At 41.3% G+C, this 19,719-nt stretch overlaps 1 protein-coding gene across 16 annotated transcripts in view; it reads right to left on the minus strand.

Annotated features, from left to right (window-relative positions):
* anks1b (ankyrin repeat and sterile alpha motif domain containing 1B) overlaps positions 1-19,719 on the minus strand; it is an 831,451-nt gene that overhangs the window by 564,341 nt on the left and 247,391 nt on the right. For all 16 annotated transcript variants that reach the window (XM_068059073.1, XM_068059064.1, XM_068059059.1 and 13 more), the window contains one exon: positions 9,026-9,106. In XM_068059073.1, coding sequence (XP_067915174.1) covers positions 9,026-9,106 — 81 coding nt within the window. Of the gene's footprint in view, positions 1-9,025; positions 9,107-19,719 lie in introns of those variants that run through there.

The raw sequence follows: 19,719 nt of genomic DNA on the forward strand, positions 1-19,719 counted from the left end.
CTCCACAAGCACTGTCTGTTAGCATGCAAATATCCTTCCAGCCAAGTGTCTGGTGATTTCTTTAATAAGTTGTTTCTTCACTTCAGCGACAAAATCAATGTTCAAGTGACAAAATTAATATGCCTCATTCTTGGGGGGTGGGGCCCTGCATGTCAATGTGCTGCATGTTTTATTTGATTTTATATCTGATAAGGCTGAAGATGTAGGCCGGAATTTTACGCCACCCCAGTGGGTTGGATGGTGGCGTTGGGGTGGCATAAAATTGAGTGGCAGGCTCCGGGAGGCCTACCAGCCCCTTCTGCCTCCGGACAAGTTTACGGCATCGGGCAGGGGGTGGGAAACAGCCTGCCCGCCCGAGGCCAATCAAGGCCCTTAAGTGGCCACTTAACTGCTTAAGGGCCCTCGCCCACCTCCATGGTTATTTTACCCGTGGCAAGCGAGCGTGCTGGGGACGTGAAAGGCCGCCCAGTGATAGTTGCTGGCCTTTCCGCGCCCCAGTTGGGGAGCATGGCAATCGGGCACAAGGTGCCCGTGTGAGGGCCGCCCCCGCCTCCCAACCCACCCCGGGACCCAATACACCCCCCTCCCTTCAAATGACCACCCCAGCCTCACCAGGGAAGGACTGATCCCCTGGTGAGGCATGCCCCTACTTACCTTCCCTCCTCGATCCATGGCGTCGGCTGGGCTGCAGTTCCAGCAGTGGCCACCGCTTCCGATGGCGCTACTGGGACTAAGAGCTGACAGCCCGCTGATTGGCTGGCAGCTCACTGAGGCGGGACCTCCTCCCTCAAGTGGATGGAAGTCCCGCCTCGGGACAATTAAAGCCTGGGGACACGGATAACACGGGACGGATCCCCAGGCTAGGTGGAAGCGGGTACCCCACCGACTTTCAGGTCGTAGAGTCAGGAAAGCTAACAGTGCTCACAGACTGCATCCACTTAGATACTGTTAATTACACCACAGTTACCCAAGCGATAATCAAAACCGTTTCGAAAGACAGTGCAAATTTCAACAAAGTGTCTGCTTTCATCAGTGATAATGCAACTTACATGACAAAATCTTTCATATCTGTGCTTCAAGGTGTAATGCCTAATATTGCCCATATTACATGTAATGCACATATAATTCCTCTCGTCAGTGAGCTATGGAAAAGTGATTTTGGTAAAGTCAACAAACTGGTCAGCTACATTAAAAAGATCTTCAAACAATGCGCTAGCCACAAGGTTCGATACAGATAACATGTTGCAAATGCAGCTGAAATGACTGAAATTAGGGAACAAAATATTGCCCTTCCTCCAGAGCCAGCAACTGCACATTGTAATCCTTGGTTTCGCGCAGTACGATATCATGCAACTCACCTGAAATACTACTTAAACTTATCTGCCAATACTGTCTTAAAGGAGGAAAGTGAGGTAAAGAGGCAGAGAGGTGTAGGGAGGGAATTCCAGAGCTCAAGGTCTGGGCCACCAATGATAGAATGATTAAAATTGGGGATGCTCAAGAGGTCAGTATTAGATGAGAGCAGATAGGGAAGAGCGAGGCCATGGAAGGATTTGAAAACAAGGACGAGAATTTAGACGTTGCTTCACCAGGAGCCAAGAGAGGACAGAGGGCACAGGGTGATAGGTGAATGGGACTTGGTGCAAGTTAGGACACGGACAGCAGAGTTTTGGATGACCTCAGTTTTAAAGAGTGTAGAATGTGGAAGTCCAACCAGGAGTCTATTGGAATAATCAAGTCTGGAGGTAACAAAGGCATGAATGAGGGTTTCAGCAACAGATGAGCTGAGGCAGGGGCAGAGTCAGGCAATGTTACAGAGATGGAAATAGATGGTCTTAGTGATGGCACGAATATGTGGTCGGAAGCACATCCTGGAGTCAAACGTGACACCAAGTTTGCGAACAGACTGGTTTAGTCTCAGACAATTGCCAGGAGAGGAATAGACTCGGTAGATAGGGAACAGAGTTTTGAGTGGGGACCAAAAACAAAGGCTTCAGTTTTCCCAATATTTAATTGTCGGAAATTTCTGCTCATCTAATACTGGATGTCAGATAAGCAGTCTTATTATGTGCATAGTTTGTTTTCATAGTAAATTATGTACCTTTAACTGCTGTAAGCTAATCCACAGATATACTGTAGTCAAATTGACTATTCCAACTATTTCTACTTGTTATTTTGTTCCTTCAAGAGACTATCTTAGATATGTAATATAATGAGTATACTCATTTAAAGTAAGATTTGGAACAAAGAAATCATAAAATTCATCATGAAAGCTATACACACCCTTTTATAACTATTTCAATTAGTATTTCAAGCAGAATGCTCATTCAATAACATGGCCCAGCTTACTGTATTTAAGCTTCTTGAACAATGAGACTTGAAAAGCAAGAAATGAGCCCCAGTGGCTTTAGATCATTGCCAAGACTTCTGCTCAACCAAATCCCGTTATTACTATTAGTGCTCATCTTCAAATAATTGAATAATTAGCTCGATATGTATAACCTTTCTCTTGTGTTTGGCTCTTCAGGAATTTACTCAACATGGTCAAGATTTACTGGTTACAGTGGAATCTGGCTACAGTGGATTCATGCTTAAAACCCTTCAAAAGACAAGAAGTTTTAAGATAAATAATTTACTGCCTTCGACAATATTCAGTAAAATACTTCAAAAAATCAAAGTTGAATGTTTAATTTGGCCAAATATTGCAAATGATAAGTGCTCAGACTTTGATTGCACCGAACTTGGAACCAGTTTAAAGAAAATAGATTTAATGGCACTGCATAATAAAACTGAAAAACGCTTGACCAACAACAGAGTGGAAACATGTTTCAATGCAACTCTGATGGTAGCTAGGTAATTTCCAGTAGATGAGACAGTGACAGTTCCAGCATTTTCAATGTATTCCGAAGTGACTTTTTTTATTCTTTAGTTTAATTAAATTTTTTTTTATGTCTCTCTTCTTTTCCCCCTCCACTCCTCTCAGCCTCTACATGCTTCTGATTTCTCTCTCTGTATTATCATTCACCAGGATTAGGTCCAGCCTCGGTCCTCATTGGGCAGGATTCATACTAATCAAGAAAATGCTCCTGAACACACGTCAGAAATTCCTCCCCCTCTCTGTCTTTAACACAATCGCTACCCCATTCAATACTTGGGTAGTTAAAGTCTACCATTATCACTACTCTATAGCTCTTGCACCTCTCCATGATTTCTCTGCAAATCTGCTTTTCTATCTCCTTTCCACCATTTGGTGACTTATAAAATACACCAAGTAGCATCATAGCTCCTTTATCGTTTCTTAACTCCAACCAAAAAGGCACTGTCTATGACCCTCTCTTCCAACCACTAGTATTTCTCTTCATCAAAACTGCTATCCCTCCTTTTTTCACTTCCCTACCTCTCCTGAATACCTTGTACCCAGAGATATTAAGCATCCAATCCTCCCCTGTATTGAGCCAGGTCTCCCTTATTACCACTACATTAACAGCATCAAATACAGTATCTTTACATAATTAAATGGGGAAACAGCAAGATGCCATTTCTGCAAAGCAGACAGCGGAGTGGCGCAACTCAGACAGCAACTTTTGGATTTCCACATTTAACTTTGCACCTGCCCTCATCTGAAGTTGCTACCACATTGTGCTTAAAATAGGAGTGCAATTAGCCTGGCACTACTTTGACAGCAAATTATAGGCCAATGAGATTGTCACCTAATCTTTCAATCAACATGGCTTTGGCCAGACCTGAGGGTAGGAGCAAAAGATGGGCTTTCAAACCAGATTAAAATACTGCAATATTGTAAAAAAAAAGACTTGCATTTATGTAGCACTTTTCATGACCACAGGACATCCGAAAGTGATAATGAAGTACTTTTGAAGTGCAGTCCATGTTGTAATGTAGGAAATGCAGCAACCAATTTGTGCACAGCAAACCCCCACAAACAGAAATGTGATAATGATCAGATAATCTGTTTTTGTGGTGTTGATTGAGGGATAAAATATTGGCCACGACACGCGGGATAACTCCCCTGCTCTCCTTCAAAATAGTGCCATGGGATCTTTTACGTCCACCTGAGAGGACAGGCAGAGCCTCAGTTTAACATCTCATCCAAAAGACGGCACCTCCAACAATGTAGCACTCCCTTAATACTGCACTGGAATGTCTGGATTTTTGTGCTCAAAGTCCTGGAGTGGGACTCGAACCCATAAACTTCTGACTTAGAGACAAGAGTGCTGCCCACAGAGCCACAGCTGACACCGTAATAGTTATACGGATGAATATAGTTTGATTGAATTTTGAAGTTGTTATCTATGAATAGTAGGGTCAAATGTTCTGGAGAATTGCCAGTCTTCTAACCTTTCCAGTCATCATTGCCACTTCATCACCATAGCAGACTTTGGACACAGTTACAAGCAAAAGTGGTGAGCAACTGCAGTGTATAGAGTTAAGATCACTGTGGTTAATCGTTCCCAGAATAGTTGACATGATTCTTCAGTGCTGAAGGTTGCAAACTGTTCCTCCATTCATTGCCTAATTCTATTTAATGATTTGGTTGCTCTATATTTCACTTGGGCATTTACAACTCATTTGTGGACAGTATAATCAACAAAGAATAGCATCACTTTTGATTAAATTCACCAGTACATTGTTGAATGCAGAATATAAAGTAGGGAAAAGTACAAAACTCTGATGGGCATCTATGCACCTTAATAGGAAAATATTTGTTCATCGTGACCTGATTTTCATCTGAGAAGTTGTGCATTTTGTTCAACATTTGAGTAAATATGCACAAGTAGTCTGCTTCTGAATTCAATATAAGGAAGACTACAGATTTCAACGGTTATTGGTGTACCTTCTTACTGGACATTGAGTGAACACTTCAACGACACAAACTTACTGATTAGCTCTAAGCCAAATTCTAACTTTTCTTCTGGATTGACATGGTGCCTGTTGCTTTATAAATTGATGCAACATCTGTTGAAAGAGGCAACTGAGATGGGTTGGGGGATATCTCATTCCTCAGAAAACTGGAGCACCTATGCAAACAACACTAGTAGCATTTGCAAGATTCAGCTTTTAGTGGAGACAATTAATTATGCTTGATCTTGATTCAGCCAATAGGGTTGTTGCTTTTCAACAGAACTTGTAGCAGCTGCGGTTAACCACTTTCACCAAATATCAGAATAGCTTCACTGATCCTACACTTCCAGTAGGGTCCCAGACTCAAAGGGGTGCATTACAGCAGTATTCCTGACTTGTCCTCCCTTTGCTGGGTCCACTGAATTGGGGAATTTACTCTATGGTGTTCGACCATTCTGCCACAGAAAAACAATTTGCAAGATAGGATATGGATGCATTTACAATACAAAGGACATTGTTAAATCACCTATCCAGAGAGACCCAATAGTTTTCTTGTTGTAACATCTAACTATTTCTTGAACAAGTTCTAGGAATTCACCTCAAGAAGTCACTGTCTGCATCAACGTTTTTTTCAATTTGCCTTTTATTAGACTGAACTTGTGTACTTACATTCAATTTTGACAGTTTAGTTTGCAGTAGTGTTCTGTACTTGCTTTTTTTTCCTTTACTATCTTAAATATACACCTTTATAAAGGATGAAAAGCTTACATTTCTCCAGTTTTAACCCTCAGTCTTCAGACACTAGGTTGTCTCTGAACTATTTTCAGGACTTGAATGTCATTACTGAGGCACAAGGGAGACTATCAAACACAGCAGTCAGGGACACAAAACAAAAGCAAACTACTGCAGATGCTGGAAATCTGAAATACAAAGAGAAAATGCTGGAAATGCTGGGCTGGCAGCACCCGTGGAAAGAGAGAGAGAATTAACGTTTCAGTCAATGACCTTTCATCAGAACTGAGCACACAACACTCGAGGAGGACTGACCAGAGCAGCCCTTTCAAAAGGAGGAATAGTCGGATTCAGTCTATCTGTCCCAATAGCAAAAGAACAGCTAAGTAATGAAACTGCTTTAGTCACCACCTGGTCCACAAAGAATAATTCATAGATAATTATGTATATTGGGATATTTTACAAGGCGTACTATGAGGAGTCAAAGGCCATGTTGATCCTGAGTGGCTGATATGGACACATCGTCCAACCACCTCACATACTACAACTCCGAAGGTAGCCCATTGATGAAGCATCAAATTAGGTCAAGGGAACATATATCACACACCAAAGGAAAGCACCAATGAACAGTAGCCATTGATGAAATTCACATGTAGGATAATAAAAAAGTTGAATGTGCTTCAATTGGTCCATGATATTGAGTCATGTTTTAGCAGCTGATAGAAATTTTTGGAATTGAATAGGACAGTCAAGGCATATAGATAAAGTCTGATTAGTGAAGAGTATGGGAGTGATGCAGTCAGGATTGTTAATGCAATAAGAACATTTTCACATTAGTAGGTCTGTTCTATGATACATTGCTGAATAGTTCTCAATGGTGGGATCAGATTCCCTCCCGCAGCTTAGTCAGGCTCTTCGTACTAATCTCCTTACTGTAGCTGCATGTCTTTCTCCTCCAGGGCTTCCATAATGATGTCTCCCTGCGCAAAAAGTCGTGCAGCATGCAAATTACCACAATGATTGATACCTTACCTAGACCTGTCCAGGCACTTGGAGTGCTGGAGTATTCTATGATGACTCTGGTGACACTGCATTATACCTGTTTTAGTTGGTATCCATGGATACTCCAAAGATCAAATGGACCATGACAGTAAAGAATAGCTTTGGTATACTAAGAAGCAGACTGCAAATTGGCTCTAAGTGTCAAATATTGGCAGGACAGTAACTGCTTTAAAATGAAATCATTGTGATGCTGCCTCGGAGCACTGACTTGCATAATTCCATGGTGATGGTTGCAAATTAACTGAATTTACTTTTACAATTCATATAGGTGGCACCAATGCAATCTGTAATCCCCAGAATCTACAGAAACCCTGCTTCTGTCAAATTCCACAGCCTCTTATAGTGCTGTTGGTTGTCTGAGGTGAATGAGATGAAATTACTTATTCAAGCAAACAAGAGATTGATATAAAAGCAAAATACTGCGGATGCTGGAAATCTGAAACAAAAGCAAGAAATGCTGGATTCACTCAGCAGGTCTGGCAGCATCTGTGGAAAGAGAAGCAGAGTCAACGTTTCGGGTCAGTGACCCTTCTTCGGAACTCAACTTCGGAACTTCGGAGTTCCGAAGAAGGGTCACTGAAACGAAACGTTGACTCTGCTTTTCTTTCCACAGATGCTGCCAGACCTGCTGAGTGAATCCAGCAAACAAGAGATTGATTATCATTCAGTTTACACATTTATGTACTGTAGACTGACTACTGTAGCAAATATCGTGAGTGGAAACTTCATGGGCTGATTCATTTGCATCACCTAGTCATATCCCTAATGCAGGTTCTCCCCAAATGCAGGTTCTTATATTTGGAAACCAGGGTTGGAAAAAGACACAGGCTCAGGCAGGACTGGGCACTGGCCTCAGAGCCTTCTGCCTGCTGCTGATAAACAGGGCATCCTTGTCTACATGCCTGATCCTCTTAGTTTTGATTGTGCCCTTCTGCCTCATGCGCACAGTTGTCCTTATCCTGCACCTGTTGTTGGCACAGATCCAGCTCCATTAATTTGGGGAAACTGTAAAAATGGCAGAGCAATGTTAAGAGTGAAGATGCAATGCAACGGATTTCCGTCCCCTTTATCCTCTCCATAATATTTGGGAACTGAGCATTTTCCATACATTATAAAGCAGAATATTGAGGTCTTGCATTCCGAGCAATATATACAACATCCAGGATGTTAATGGTTAAAAAATTGTACTTATTTAAGTTGGTTAACTTCCATTTTGTAACAATATATAATTTTATAATATATAAAATATGCATTGTATTAACCTTCAAAGTTAAACAACAATCAAGCTAAATATTTGAAAATTAGATATAAAATGAACAGGGATGGAAAAGTTGAGCTAAAGTTTTATTTACCAACTTTTTCTTAATTGAGACCCAGCAAGCACTTACCAAGAGCTGAACGTATACTTAAATCATTTTGTTACAAAACAATAGTTCATAGGCTATCATATTTTCCAAGCAATAAACAAAATCCTACTATTATCCCATGGATGCAGCACACATATATTAAATGTATAAATATATTAGATGGAATGTTTAAATTAAATTGACATCTGGCCTGGGTTTTCACAAAAGTCTTTTATTCACCTGGAGATCTGTGTACAGCTGATAAAACTACAATTATTTATAGCTCATGCCCATTTTTTTCAGTAAATATAAATCAAGTTACTGACAGAGCAAGCAAGTCACCTCTAATAAGTCAGCATGACAGGCAGAAATTGCATACAATACCTTTAAAGGAGAAATTTAGTGCAGGGCTAAGAACTCACATGTAAATATTTCCCTTTACGCACATCCCACAGTGATGGGCTTTAAACAGAGTTTATCATTTTAACATTACATCCAATCTAAAAACCTCTTCTCAGAGTACAGTCTCATTCATTTTAGGTAAATTTAGATCCGTTTCGATGATACTTGTCGGGCGAACACTTACAAAACCCACCTACACTGAGTTTGGTGCCATTGTTTACAAACATCAATCAGGTACGATTATTTTCATTCCGAGTATATCCCTGCTTTGTTTTACTGTCCTCGCCTTTGGTCGCAATACAATGGTTCCCTTTTTAAAAATTAGTCGGACTCTTCACTTGGAGGTTTTTGGTCTGATTTCCTGTCCTAGTTGACATATGTATTTCAACATTTCATAGTGGATGGATTCATAACTCAAATAGGCACCCTGGCTGGCTGGTCAAGGATAGACAAACATCACCTGTAAGGCTAGCTGTGTCTTGGATGATCTGATAGGAGTCATCACCAAGATGTGCAAGAAGCCAACTTTTCCTTTTAAGATAGGGAAAATCACAAGAAAGGTCTAACTTGTGTTCAGTTATGTACTTTAACTAATTTTAAAAAGTGCATTTCCCAACACTTACTTGTGTCCATTCAAAGCAGCATGATGCAAGGCCGTGTAACCAGAAGTATCTGTACAGTTAACGTTGGGTCCCCGCCAAATGCTGAAAGAGAATACAAAAATAAAAGCTGAACTTTTCAATGAAAATAAGGTCAGAATCATATAACAACTTCAAATCCATACACAATACAGTATATATTACCTCTGGCCTCACAGTTTAGTCTTAAAGGACTTCTAAATCAAACTGAAGGGCTATTAGTTGCCAGCACATCAAATTGTAAGGGTACCAGAAAGTGCTGCAATTAGAAATTGCTAAAACTAGAACCAATTATCCTCAGCTGAATTTTTTTATGTCAATAATAATACAAGTGTCAGGTCTTTTTCACATATTTTGATTTGCATTCAGTACCTTGAGTGTGGATGGTAAAACACTTTACAACAGAATATAAAGGTATTCTAAGCTGCAATATTGGGCTTGTACAAAGTGGTGTTATGTTAAGTGCATCCAGTTTGAGAGTGAAATCATATTTCAACAGACTCTGGTAGAGGCGTTGCCATGGAGAATGCACCAGTTTATGGTGACTGACAGTTAACTGCCAAGCTTTGTTTGAAATTTAAACCAGGCAGCTTGACTCAGATTGGTCTAGGCACTGCCCCAAGGAATGAACCAGCAAATAGCTGTCACATTTTGTTTAGCTGAAACAGGCACAATGTGTGTACATGTTCTTTCTGTCTGTGTATTAATATCTGTAGCTTCCAGTACACACAAATGCACCACACTGCTAGCCTGACTGACAATCTTAAATTGGTTGTCAGAGTAATTCTTAGCACACTGAGGATTATTTAGCAAGTGTTGCCCAATCGCAGAATCACATCTAATGTTGGGCACTATGTTTTGAGTTTTGCAAGCACAGGCTGGTTGGGTGCAGCCGGCACCTTGCCTGTTGTGAACAGCAGAAGGGACATGTTGTTTGATATGATCCACCAGTCTTTGGGACTTACGGCCTATATACTTAGCATCACACTGGCATTGAAATTCATATATCACATTACTTATTTGTGTGATAGGCAGAACATCTTTGACAGCAGCATCCTGCTGGTGGCGAACATCACACGTGTTGCTACTGTATAGTGGCAGCGTGAAACAGCTAGCTTCACCTGTTGCTCAAATTTCTGGTATAAAAATGCTGAGAGGATGCCTCAAGATGGAGGTGCCCTCTTACTCCCTTACCTGCAATGGTAGGCTGCAGCTCCTTCAGTTCTGGAGGGCCTCCTGTTGGCCCTCCAGCTTTCAGAGCCTACCTGCCATCCTTAATTGGATGGTGAGCACACCCTCTGGCCACTAATTGACTAATTCATGAAAAAAAAAATCAATGTCGGGATGCTGCTTCCAACACAGTGGGGGTTGGGATCCACATTTGATGCCAACGTCAAGGTTCTGACCCAAAACGGCAATTCCTGCCCTTGGTCTCCAGGCTCGTGCATGAAGAATTGTCACAGGTGGAAAATTGGAGGTCAACATGTGGCAATGGAAGAAAATAGTCGGGAGGCTGGTGTGGAGAAAGGGTGAAATGTTGGTTTTATTTGCCAATTGTCATTTTCAACAAGTATTTATTACTTTTGTGTATGTAGGTGCAGTGTGTGTGTGACTGAGTGTGCAAGCATGAGATAGTAACAGAACGACAAATTCAATTCCAGTTCTTTGCCATAGTAACCATAATAAAATGAAGCTCCATTTGAAACTGACAGCATGAATGAATTTAGTATTCAATCCCCCTCAGGTAATTGCCAATTGGCTGCAAGACAGGTTATGTGGCAAATCATTAAGTCACCCAGAACAGATCCCCATTAAAATTAATATAAAAAATAAAAAAAGTTCAGAAATAATACATTATTAATGGTCACCATTATGGCCAACCATGAAATATGATTCACCTTTCTGTTCCTGATGTTGATAATTCACAAGCAGGCATTACATCAGTTCGTAGTCAAACTCATGTATGAATTACATTTTGCAGGCAGCCATCACAAGGGGAAACCTACACCACTGCAAACAATACCCCAGTTTTGCAATGCAGCACCACCTCACTTTCTTCCCCAAAGTTTACCTCTTAGTTAGTTTACCCATTATGTGGGGTTTCTGACTTTCATTCATTACAGAGAAAGAAAAATCACCTGCATGTTTCCCCAACATCACAACACTATATAATTATACTTTCTAGACATTTAAACGCTGATAATCAGAAACGTTTTCTAGCCAATTCCAAATGCAAGATAGTTCTTCTCAAAAATAGCAAAGTTTTAAAAGGATAACAATTTTGGTAGTAACATAAATCAGCAACAGCCTGGCAGTAAATTTATATATATCAACAAAGGTAAATTCACAGCACTTTTAAAACTCCCTAAAAATTATAATTGATGACATCAAAAACCAGATGCCAGATAATATGCGACTCGAACACTGGCAAGCTTCAGGTAGTATGGATAACCGTTTAAGCTTTGTTCTCATACATATGAATTCTAGGTAACTGTTGTTCGACAATGCTGAAACACAAAAAATGTTGCAACACCAGAACAAAGATTCACCCAGTGCAGTGTATGTGAAAGTGCAGCATTATATTAAAAAAAAATCAGCCATCATTCATTCCTGCACCAGTGTGCAAATGCATTCAATTTCATGTTGTTCATCAATCTATAAATGCTGTGTGCATGTTGTAGCTTTACACTAAAAAACAAGGGATTCAATGATTCTGCAGATTGACTAAATCACCCCATTAGATGTGTGAAGCATCATTACACAAAGCTTGTTTTTCACTTCAGATGAGCATAATGAACAGTGCAATAAAATACACAACATCCGGATTTCTCCATCCCTACAACTCCAATTTACAGCACATTGCATTAAGATTAGACAGTTTTGTACACGAACGAGCTGAGACCAGACAGCAAAATTGCCCCAATAGTGGGCTGGATTTTAAGAGCCCGCCACCGATCTCAGCGGCGAGCTCAAAAAATGGCGGCCTGCCCGCATGGGCCACACGCCAAAGAGCCACCACAATCTCAAGCTCAGCAGCTCATTCAAATAACAGGGGCGGCTCCCCACCCAATCTCATAGAGGGGGCAGGCTGTCTGTCCTCAGCAATGGCATCAGCTGTCTGTGCGGAATCTGAAGGCACGGGAGTGCTGGCAGCCACGCTGAAGATCGCGGCGGATCCTCAAGATTGCAGGCAAGTCTATTTAAATTTAATAATTTTATTCATTTGAATATGTTAATTGTGGTCCCGTAGCCCAGCGGCGCGGGGGGCCACCACGGAGCCTCGCCACCACCAGGAGAACCGGGCCAGGCCATCACAGCATCGAGGTCTGTGGCCGGCCTCATCCGGAGCCATCTTCAGGCCCCCTCCCACCGTGCCACAGAACCAGACGCCCGCAAGAGAACAAAATCCAGCCCAATATTTCATGTCATATTAAAACACTAATAGCAAAACTAACTTCAAACCTAATGGCGCAGTATCTGATTGTAATTTAATTAACATTTAAGGTATAGAATATATGTGATAGGATTTTAATTAGAACTCACAATATACAATGCCAAAGTTTGTCACTTGTGCTTCAATGCAGTGCACATTGAATAGTCGGACAGAAATTCAATCACATTCCTTACAGGCCAAGTTTCTGGTCTTGGCTGAGACATGGGAAGGGGATGATGGTGATTGGGAAGGGGATCAAGACACCCAGGAGAGATCAGACATTTTCTCATAAGGCAGCAAGCCATTCCCAGGCCATAGTGTGATTGCATGCAGGTTTCCTGACCATACCCTGAGCCAAGAATCCAGTAAGAGGAAGAAAGCAAAGTTTTAAAATTGTCCAAATACAACTGCTGCCTGAAACACAGTTACGTGACCCGACAGAAGACCTTGGTACATAAAGATTACTAAAAATCTAAATTACCTGTGGCTTAGAGAAACTACATGGCCAATGCCCATCAATATAGCCAGGTACCGACAGAATTATCTTCCCCTCTAAGTTACTCCTGGACACCACCTCTCTGCCTGATCCCAAAGCACACTGGCTGCCATTTTGTTGCGCTTTAAAAGGACAAACTAGGAATTGAGTATGGTTCAGAGACATCCAGACAGATTCAGAGATATACAGCATATAAAATAGAGTTAGGGAGTGAGATTTAGACAAAGAATACACACAGATACCACATGAACATGAGCCATACACAGGGAAAATATTGAGTGGAGGATACAGAAAAGCACATAAACACAATGTAAAAAAAACAGAAGGAATCACAAGAAATGAAAGACTTTTTAAAGAATCTTTGTCCTTGAGCAATGCCCTGGTAGGTGTTGCTTATATATTTTAAATATACAAATAAAACTTGCCAGCAATACTAAGGAACCAGTCTTTTTAAAGTCTATTTTACATTAAGAAAGCATTTGTTACAGAAAGAATACCTCATAAAAGGAATGATAGCAATTTTATTTTCCAAAGTATTTTCATTGCTGTTAATTTAATAGCACATTTGTTCTTGGATTTATTGCAGTGAGCAAATCAGAAAACGTGTTCATGTATATTATGCAACATTAAATTAACTAAGTTTGTCACAAGATTTATAATTTTGTAGCAGATTAAAAGAATGTAACATATTGCTCAAGCAAGACCAGCTGAAAGCTGCTGACCAATGATTAAAGACCTCCTTGGGGAACTGTGGAAAGCTTTATTACTAAACGTGCTATCACTGCAACTCGATAATATGTTATCGAGACTACAACATCAGCAACATTCAGGCACTAACTCAACAATGTTATGGATTTTTGCATTGCACCTTTTGAGATATTTAGGAATTAAAGGGGAACTGATGTCAAAAAATGAAATAATTTTTGTGTTTTATATTACTTTTATCTTTAAACTGGAAAACTAATAACGGCACATTTTTGTAGGTACAATTATCAGAATATAAAATAGATTTAGGGCTTTTCTCATTGGAACGAAGAAGGATGAGAGGTGACTTGATAGAGGGGTACAAGATGATGAGAGGCATAGATAGAGTGGATAGCCAGAGACTTTTTCCCAGGGTGGAAAGGGCTATCACCAGGGGGCATAATTTTAAGGTGATTGGAGGAAGGTTTCGGGGAGATGTCAGAGGTAGGTTCTTTACACAGAGAGTGGTGGGTGCGTGGAATGCGCTGCCAGCGATGGTAGTAGAAGCAGATACATTAGGGGCATTTAAGCGACTCGTGGATCGGTACATGGATGATAGTAGAATGAAAGGAAGGTAGTTAGTTTGATCTTAGAGTAGAGGTTCGGCACAACATCGTGGGCCGAAGGGCCTGTACTGTGCTGTACTGTTCTATGTTTTATATGTTCTATTTAGGCAGTTAAGTGTAGACAAAGAATACACACAGAAAGCACATGGGGGAGACTGTGGCGTAGTGGTAATGTCAATGATCTAGGAATCCAAAGGCCCAGGCTAAAGCCCTGGGGACATGGGTTCAAATCACAGCTTGGCAGCTGGTGGAACTTAAATTAAATTAATTAATAAAAATCTGGAATTGAAAGATAGTTTCATGGCACCATTACTGAGATTATCACTGATTGTTGTAAAAACACATCTGGTTCACGAATGTCCTTTAAGAGAAGGAAATCTGCCATCCTTACGCGATCTAGCCTCCGTACTTACATGTGACTCCAGACCCACAGCAATGTCGTTGACTCTTAACAGCCCTCTGAAATGGCCTAGCAAGCCACTGTGTTGTCAAGGGCAATTAGGGATGGCAACAAATGCTGGCCCTGCATTTCACATCCCATGAAAGAATTAAAAAAACTTATTTCTCAAATCTGATTTTCAGAAGCTGTGTTATATACACACTAATCATGCTTGCACTTCTGTAGCTATTCTGGAAATGTGAATCCTGCGTTAAGTAAATTAAAGCTTAACATAAACGTTGCAAATCTACAATGATCCCATAGGCTGAAATGGTGAGCAACAGCAAAAAATGCGCCATTTTAGTCAGTGAATCAGAGTCACATTGGTTTTACCCAAGGTACTTAGGAGCATGAAGTGCAGTTACAAAATATTTCATTTCACAAAAAAAAACTTCCCTTAGTTATTTACTTAAACCATGCCACTATGCATGATACTGAAAGTGCTAAGATCATGCTCTAATCCTACTGTAAAAAGCCATTGGAGGGGCAGATGAATCACTGAAGCAGTTTAAATCATTCTTTCTCTCTACTCCCCAAAACATCTTTCCTAACTCTTTCCCCAGTTACATTAGAATGTTTAAAAACAATCTACATAGCGCTAACATTGGTTTCCGGACTTAGAAATGTCATTCCATCCCCAAATCTAAAGAGTAATTCAAGTGTTATGCAGATCTACAGCAGCAACAGAAAACTCGATAGGTTCTGCAGATATATTTGGTGGGGCGGAGTAGGGGAGGGGGGAATTGGATTAATTATCCATCAGCTATTTTGCCTTGGTAATAAAATTCAGGACATCCCCAACAGCATCTTTTTAATAATAAAACATTAATATGGGCACAAGAGGGGAGGCTGTGGCATAGTGGTAGTGTCACTGGACTAGTAACCCAGAGTCCCAGGATATTGCTCTGGGGACATGGGTTCGAATCCCATCACGGCAGAAAGTGGAAGCTGCTAGACTGGATCTGTGGTAGGTGGTGAGGGTCTCAAGAGGGAAAAATATACTGTCCATGACAGTATTGATAGGAGTGACCACCGCACAGTCCTTGTGGAGACAAATTCCCGTCTTCACATTGTCCATCGTGTTGTGTGGCATTACCACCGTGCTAAATGGGATAAATTTCGAACAGATCTAGCAATGCAAAACTGGGCATCCCTGAGGCACTGTAGACCCTCAGCAGCAGCAGAACTGTACTCAACCACAATCTGCAACCTCATGGCCCAGCATATCCCAGACTAACCCTGGTTCAATGAAGAGTGTAGGGGGGCATGCCAAGACCAGCACCACGCATACCTCAAAGTGAGGTGTCAATTTGGTGAAGCTACAACACAGGACTACTTGCATGCCAAACAGCATAAGCAGCATGCGATAGACAGAGCTAAGTGATCACATAACCAGATCTAAGCTCTGCAGTCCTGCCACATCCAGTCATGAATGGCGGTGGACATTTAAACAACTAACTGGAGGAGGTGGTTCCACAAACATCCCCATCCTCAATGATGGGGGAGCCCAGCACATTAGTGCAAAAGATAAGGCTGAAGCATTTGCAACAATCTTCAGCCAGAAGTGCCGAGTGAATAATCCATCTCTGTCTCCTCCTGAAGTCCCTGCCATCACAGATGCCAGTCTTCAGCCAATTCAATTCACTCCACGTGATATCAAGAAATGACTGAAGGCACTGCAAAGGCTATGGGCCCTGACAGCATTCTGGCAATAGTACTGATGACCTGTGCTCCAGAACTCGCCATGCCCCTAGCCAAGCTGTTCCAGTACAGCTACAACACTGGCATCTACCAGTCAATGTGGAAAGTTGTCCAGGTATATCCTGTGCACAAAAAGCAGGACAAGTCCAAACTGGCCAATTACCACCCATCAGTCTACAATCAATCATCAGTAAAGTGACAGATGGTGTCATCACCAGTGCTATCAAGCAGCATTTGCTTAGCAATAACCTGCTTAGTGACACTCAGTTTGGGTTCCACCAGGGCCACTCAGCTCCTGATCTTATGAGAGCCTTGGTTCAAACATAGACAAAAGAGCTGAACTCAAGAGGTGAGGTGAGAGTGACTGCCCTTGACATCAAGGCAGCATTTGACTGAGTGCAGCATCAAGGAGCCCGAGAGAAACTGGAGTCAATGGGAATCAGGAGGAAAACTCTCCTCTGGTTGGAGTCATACCTAGCACAAAGGAATATGGTTGTGGTTGTTGGAGGTCAATCATCTGAGCTCCAGGACATCACAGCAGGAGATCCTCAGGGTGTGGCCTAGGCCCAACCATCTTCAGCTGCTTCATCAATAACCTTCCTTCAATCATAAGGGCAGAAGTGGGGATGTTCACTGATGATTGCACAATGTTCAGCACCATTCGCAACTCCTCAGATACTGAAGCAATCTGTGCAGAAATGCAGCAAATCTTGGACAATATCCAGGCTTGGGCTGATACATGGCAAGTAACATTCGCACCACACAAGTGTTAGGCAATGACATCTCCAACAAGAGAGAATCTAACCATCTTCCCTTGACATTCAATGGCATTACCATCACTGAATCCCCCACTATCAACATCCTAGGGGCTACCATTGACCAAAAACTGAACTGGAGTAGCCATATAAATACCGCGGCGACAAGAGCTAGGAATCCTGCAGCAGGTAACTCACCTCCTGACTCCCCAAAGCCTGTCCACCATCTACAAGGCACAAGTCAGGAGTGTGATGGAATACTCTCCACTTGCCTGGATGGGTGCAGCTCCAACAACACTCAAGAAGCCCAACACCATCCAGGACAAAGCAGTGCACTTGATTGGAACCCCATCCACAAATATTCACTCCCTCCACCACTGACGCACAGTGGCAGCAGTGTGTACCATCTACCAAATTCATTGCAGCAATGCACCAAGGCTCCTTCAAAGCACCTTCCAAACCCGCAATCTCTACCACCTAGAAAGATAAGGGCAGCCAATGCATGGGAACACCACCACCTGCAAGTTCCCCTCCAAGCCACACACCATCCTGATTTGGAACTATACCACCATTCCTTCACTGTCGTTGGGTCAAAATCCTGGAACTCCCTTCCTAACAGCACTGTGGGTGTACCTACCCCACATGGAATGCAGCGGTTCAAGAAGGCAGCTCACCACAACCTTCTCAAGGGTGATTAGAAATGGGCAATAAATGCTGGCCTAGCCAGCGACACCCACATCCCATGAACGAATAAAACAAACATGAAACCAAGAAAAGTAAAATGTCTTTCAACTCATTAATTCTGTTTCTTCCACAGCTCATGTATGAGATCTTCTGCAAAGGTTTTCCCTGCCACAAAGATAATCAAGTAAAACTCCAGATATCCATCTAACCTTATGACCCGTGTCCTTGGCCAGCTGCTTTCTATGGTATGATACATCCAGATGTCAATAGGTCAAGAATACACCACATTTCAATGAGTTTGACTAACTCTATCAATATTTATCCTTATAAACTTCAATCCTGTCTCTATCCAGTTAATTTAAAAGCGCTAATCAGAGCAGTATTAAGTGGTTTTGCCTTAATCTGTTCCGCATATCTAATAATTTAAGAAAAATTATTTATTTTAATTGCTATTCTCACTTGAGGCTAATTAATTTAGTACTTGTGCCCTCAAGTACTGCACTTACTGGTAAGTTAATTAGTTGGCTTACATCTACATTATCTATGCCTCTTGGCATTTTAAAGACCAGGATAATAGCCTTTCTCAATCTTAATTTCTTGAATGAAAACTGGTGCAGCTTTATGAATTTCTTGCCCTAATTTGCAGCCTAAGTCCTAGAATCATTTGTGTTATTTGACTTTGAAACATCTGCAGAACTTCAATGCCCTTTTGGAGGTAGAATGCACAGACTACACATTATTCCAAATATGGCTGGACAAGTTATCTCCGCCAAGTTAGAATAACTTACAATCAACTTCCTTCACAAAGTACTAAAGTGACCAACTGTCCTTCCCCAGTCTGGACTCTATGTGACTCCAGTCCCACACCAACACAGCTGACTCTTAATCACCCTCTGAAGTGGCCTCGCAAGCCACACAAATACAAATAGGGGTAACAACAAATACCGGCTACATCCCAAGAATGAAATTTTAAACAGTATCCCAGCACATGATTATCCTTGATGAAAGAGTGAAGTGCAGCTGTTGAGCTCCTAAAGTTAATTTTCTGACATTAAATGTAATCATTTATTACCCGGATGATAATGCTGTCAATTTCCACAAACATCTCAAGTTATCCTGACAGTAAGTTAACATATTCAATCAGAAGCTATTTCAAACTATGCAAATCTACGTCCGCAACACGTGAGGTATCTGAAGTATGCTAAAGGATGGGATACAGTGTGCTGGTGCAAAATGGAGACAAAATTACACTCCTTTACAACAATGTAGAGGTTTAATTGTTAACATTGGTAAACCACCTCAAAAAACACAATCTTTTTGTCTTAAAGTCCACAGTTCTAACTAAAGCTAAAACAGACAAGAATCATATCATCTCGTAATGGAAAACAATAAAATAGGTTTAAAGCATACCAAATCAGCCCTAGGTAACAAATAAAGCTCAGCTGGTTTGCCAAAGGTTATGACTGAAAAATACTTTCATTTCCGCAAGGGAGTTATCTATCATACTCCAGAATTGCAACGGTAGGGAAAATGTGAAATAAGATGTTTGTTTAAACAATCGCTTTGTACAAGTAGCTTAAAACTTACAATGTTTCCTTCAATCAGCTGTAAAGTCATGAACATGAACAAAGTTCCATGTATGTATCCAGTAGATATTGTTGAACTCCATAAATCAGTCGATGTATGGCCCAGTGTCTGCAGCATTCTTTCTATATTTCTATTCCAATTTGGTCTACAGCTGGTAGTTCTTTAATATCATTCCTGTTTTTCATGGATGAATCATCATCTTCAAGTTCTGTTGCAACTACTTTTAAGGAATCATAGTAATGAGGCATTAGAAAGCACTGAACTCCCAGGTGAA

Source organism: Heterodontus francisci, chromosome 27, assembly GCF_036365525.1.
Source record: "Heterodontus francisci isolate sHetFra1 chromosome 27, sHetFra1.hap1, whole genome shotgun sequence".
Classification (NCBI taxonomy): domain Eukaryota; kingdom Metazoa; phylum Chordata; class Chondrichthyes; order Heterodontiformes; family Heterodontidae; genus Heterodontus; species Heterodontus francisci.